At 32.5% G+C, this 4,416-nt stretch overlaps 1 protein-coding gene across 1 annotated transcript; it reads right to left on the reverse strand.

The window, feature by feature from the left end:
• Positions 1-213: 213 nt before the first annotated feature.
• LOC107950220 (uncharacterized) lies at positions 214-3,326 on the reverse strand. The gene is made up of 4 exons (XM_016885035.2): positions 3,178-3,326; positions 2,058-2,769; positions 1,229-1,975; positions 214-1,129 (listed from the first exon to the last, which is right to left on the reverse strand). The coding sequence occupies exons 2-4, from the start codon at positions 2,739-2,741 to the stop codon at positions 890-892; spliced, it is 1,671 nt and encodes a 556-aa protein (XP_016740524.2). The 5' UTR covers positions 2,742-2,769; positions 3,178-3,326; the 3' UTR covers positions 214-889.
• Positions 3,327-4,416: the final 1,090 nt, after the last annotated feature.

Here is a 4,416-nt window from a genome sequence, read left to right on the forward strand (position 1 = left end):
GGAAAAAAAGACGATTGTCGATTGAAAGTTAATAGGCTATCACGTGGCGGCCCCTTATTGGTTAGCACGACACGTCAACTAAAACCATAATTAACAAAAACAAAGTACATTTTAAAAGTATAGGTACCATATTAGAACAAACACTTAAATACAAGAGCCTTTCATGTTATTAGCCCATAAATAAATGGCATATACATCATATGATTATGTTACAATCATGATAACTTACTTAAAGATATTAAATTTAATTAAAAAAAGGTTATATAATATAAATATCAATAGATAAAGACGGTTTCTTGTATGCTAATGTTTTTTTTCATATTTTGAATTTATGAAAAACTCTAGTGTATTTTTTGATGTTGTCTGATATATTAGGGGCATCACTTAAATAGATATTTTCCCTTAATATATCAGGCGACGCCAAAAATTATACAAGTATTTTTATAAATATAAAATATATATCATATAAAAAATATTTTTTAAAGTGATGCTACCGATATGTCAAGTGATATCGATTTCAATTTTAAAAAAGATTGCACCAATGCATTGACTCATTGCTTTTCCCAAAGACACATTTCAGCTACTAGTAACAATGTTGAACTAGTGAAAGCTCAACTTTGATTTTTGCAATGACTAAATTTTTTTTTTAAATTCACTTTGATGTCACTTGACATATTTCACTTTAAAAAATGATTTTTTTTTCTTTCCGTATGATATTTATTTTGTATTTAGGAAAAATATTCATATCTTTTAGTGCTGCATTATATATTGGTAGCACCATTTAAAAAAATATTTTTTTCACTAATAATGTTTAGCTAATGAGTGTGTGGAGTTTAAGGTGGTGCCGCTTGACACATTGAAGGCATCCAGAAACACAGTAGAAAACACCCTATTTTCGTAAATAATCCACAACCATGTAAATAAAAAATTTTATATTATTTTGATAAAAAAAAAAGGCCCTATATGCATTAAGATCACAATGAAGTATGAACTGATAGCAAACATTGTATCCATGGATGATTCTAGATTGAAACTGCACTTGATTAAGATCCTTGCTCCATTCTTTAAGTAGAAAGGTATTTGTCAGAGCGGATTCAGAGATGAGAGCAGCCACCATTAGACATGAAGCCTGCAAAGGAAGGAAGAAAAGAAAATAGTTAGGACAACTGGAGATATATGATAAGATCATCTGTTATGGTTGCAATGAACTTGATGTGTTAAAACATACTTCCTCTTTGCCAACATACACGACTCGTTCTTCGATGTCGGTGAAAGGTATCTTCAATTTCCTTACAGCAGAAAGACCTGTGACTGAGGACACTGGAGATATGATGAGATCATCTGTTATGGTGAACATTGCAGGTCCTTTTATGAACCCAGTACTACTTGAATTGTCATTGTGATGAGACTTTGGGTCCATGACAGTTAAAGCCGAAGAATAAACCGTTTCACCGGGAGAGATAAGTGTCTCATCTGAAGTTGGCATTAGTATGTTCTGGGACCGTGTGAGATAGTAGGGTTGATGCATGTATTCTTCAATGTCTAATGCTTGCCCTTCATATCTAAAACCAGGAGCAAGCTTTGGACTGGTCAGCATTGCTGTTGTTTCCTTAGATACTAAATAGTTCCTAGCATCAAGATCTTGAATGCTATCGTATAGGTGATTTATGCAGCCTGTTGAACTGCCCTTTTGCATTTCTTTTACTATAAAACCGAGTGGAACAGTGAGGAAACTAAAGAGCAAATCAACAAAATTTTCACTTGCTTCACAATAGCAAACCCTGTTCTTGGATTTACTCACCATGAGTTTCACATACATCTTCCCATCCTCATTCGATGCCTCCCCTTTTAGTCTTCCGATGCTTACCCGTTCGAGATCTCCTGTATCGTTTAGCGAAAGAACTGGGATATGATCTAACAGAGCTTCCGTCAAAGGTGTCTTTGATACTAGCAAACACTTGAGCAAGTTTAAAGCCTGAAAGAAGACAAGAGATAATCAATTTTAGGACTAAGTATTATTACATAAACAGATCAGTATACCATTAGTTGGTAATCACCTCGAGTTTTCCCATCGAAAAAGTCCTATCATCGACGACACTCATGTCCTCGATCCCAAGCTCAGAAAACAAAGAAAAGCTTGCCGCAGTTGATGGAGTCATTATACGCAATTCATCGCTTATCATCAATCGAATCGGTCCTTTGACAAACACTCCTCGGTCTTTGTCATCAGAACTTACTCTCCTAGTTTTATTCTCGACCAAATCTACCGGATACATTTGCTCTCCGCACCAACAAATAGCATCTGGATAATGACTTAGTAGCTTATAACCTGAATTGCGACAACCAGTCCTTGAGCAAAGAAAATATCTTAGGGATGCACCATCATGGATTGCCAGTTTCAGGTTCTTGCATTGAGCAGCTGCTCCGTTTCGCGGGTACAGCAACATGGTCTTGCAGGCTTTCGTTCGAAGATACAGAGCATCGAGAATCTCGACGCTGTTATATAAGTTATTCATACATCCTATATTCGTTGTCGGCCCTCGATTCCGGGTGAGCCTAACTATAGTTCCCATTGGCATTGTCAAGAAACTGAAGAGAACATCAACAAACTTGTCATCAGATTCAACAAAAACAACTCTATCCTTTGTCTTGTCTACCACAACTTTCAAGCAGATAACGGTGTCGTCGTCCATGGTCGGCAGTTCCGGTTCCGGCCTCGTTTTTCTGATGGAAAAACTCATTATCAAACCCTTGAATTAGTCCTGATCCCTGCAAAATAAAACTGCATACTAAAACAAGTTTCCCCAAATCTAAATGAAAACTTAAAAAGGTTAGATACAAATTTAGACTTGTTAATAATTGGATTTTCAGAGGATTGATTGTTAGAATCATAAAAATTAAGCTCTTAAAGCTTGTTAACTTAAAATGAGGGTTTGACTAAAAAAAACATATAAAGAAAAGCAATCCTAAAACATTGTTCTTTTAAATGGATAAAACTTTTAATTTGCTTGTAAATTCAAAACTGTACTTTATGACTATGTTTTGGGTTCTCATTGAAACAGAAACACTTGTTCAAGTTTTAATTTCTGAAGAAAAAAAACATAATAGTAACCAGAAGCAGAAACTGGGAAAAAAAAAGAGAGCCCAAAATTCTGCAAAATAAACTAGAAAACTTGCCTGTGAAACAATGGTAGCTGGAGAGAAAAGCTTTACCAAAAAGAAGCAAAGGAACAACAGTCTTAAAAGCACTGATTCTATGAAGAGTAAAGGAAGAAAAGGACTGATAGGGGAGTCTAAAACATTATTGTTTTGTCAATTATGATCACTTTATTGATTAAAATTTAAAAAAGAAAAAAGAAAGTTGTTTGCTTGACGAGTACTTGTACAGTCCACAATCGGGTGGTTGACTTGGCGGTCTTCCTCAACACAACAAACGATCATCGTTTTGTCTCATTTTGTTTGGGGGATCAGATTAGATGTTCGAATTTACTATTTATAATAATTCAGATTGATTCGAATGAGCCTGAGATCAAAATTTTCTTATCTAAATTCAGTTTTGATCGCACCTATATTTCTTACATTTTAGCATATCAGAATTTAATTATAATATCTTTTATAGATTAAAATATAAATTCATTATGTATTAATTTAAAATTTTATAATTTTGGAAAGATTAAACGAAAAAATTTATTTTTAAGGGGATAAGTAAAGTTTTATTATATATTAATTTGAATTAATAACATTTCATTATGAAAGGGCGAAAGTGCAATCTCACTATATATTGATTTATAATTTATCTATTTATAAGAAGATTAAATTGAAAAAAAAATCATTTTTGGGAACCAAGTGCCTAATCTCTAGACTTATTTATGGATTGGATAACTCACTCAGACCTGAAGGTCTACCTGAAATTTAGAAAGAATTGGACAAAAATATTATGCCCAAAAAATGGGTCTAGGCAAAAAATTAAGCCCATTTTAAATATGAGCCGAGCTCGGATTTGAACATTTAAGGCTTGAACTTGGCCCAGCCCATTTTAAGTTTATAATCTTTATATTATGTTATTTTTATATACTATATAATTTAGAACACATTAAAAAAATAAACATATACTAAACATATAATATTACTCTAATGTAAATATTAAAATAATGTTAAGATGATTATATAAAAAATTTTAATAAATAAAAAATATATAAAATTATTAAATATTAAAATAAATAATATAAATATTTTTTTAAAAAATTAAAATATAATATGGGTAGGCCTAAAATGAGTTTGGGTTAGTTTTTTGCAAATATGGATGGGTTTAGACAAAATTTTAGACCCAAATTTCGAGCTGAGTCAGAATTGGACAAGCATAAAATATATTAATATAATGTTTAGACCCGACCTGAACTAGACTCATGAGCACCT

Source organism: Gossypium hirsutum, chromosome D03 (genome assembly GCF_007990345.1).
Source record: "Gossypium hirsutum isolate 1008001.06 chromosome D03, Gossypium_hirsutum_v2.1, whole genome shotgun sequence".
In the NCBI taxonomy this organism is placed as follows: domain Eukaryota; kingdom Viridiplantae; phylum Streptophyta; class Magnoliopsida; order Malvales; family Malvaceae; genus Gossypium; species Gossypium hirsutum.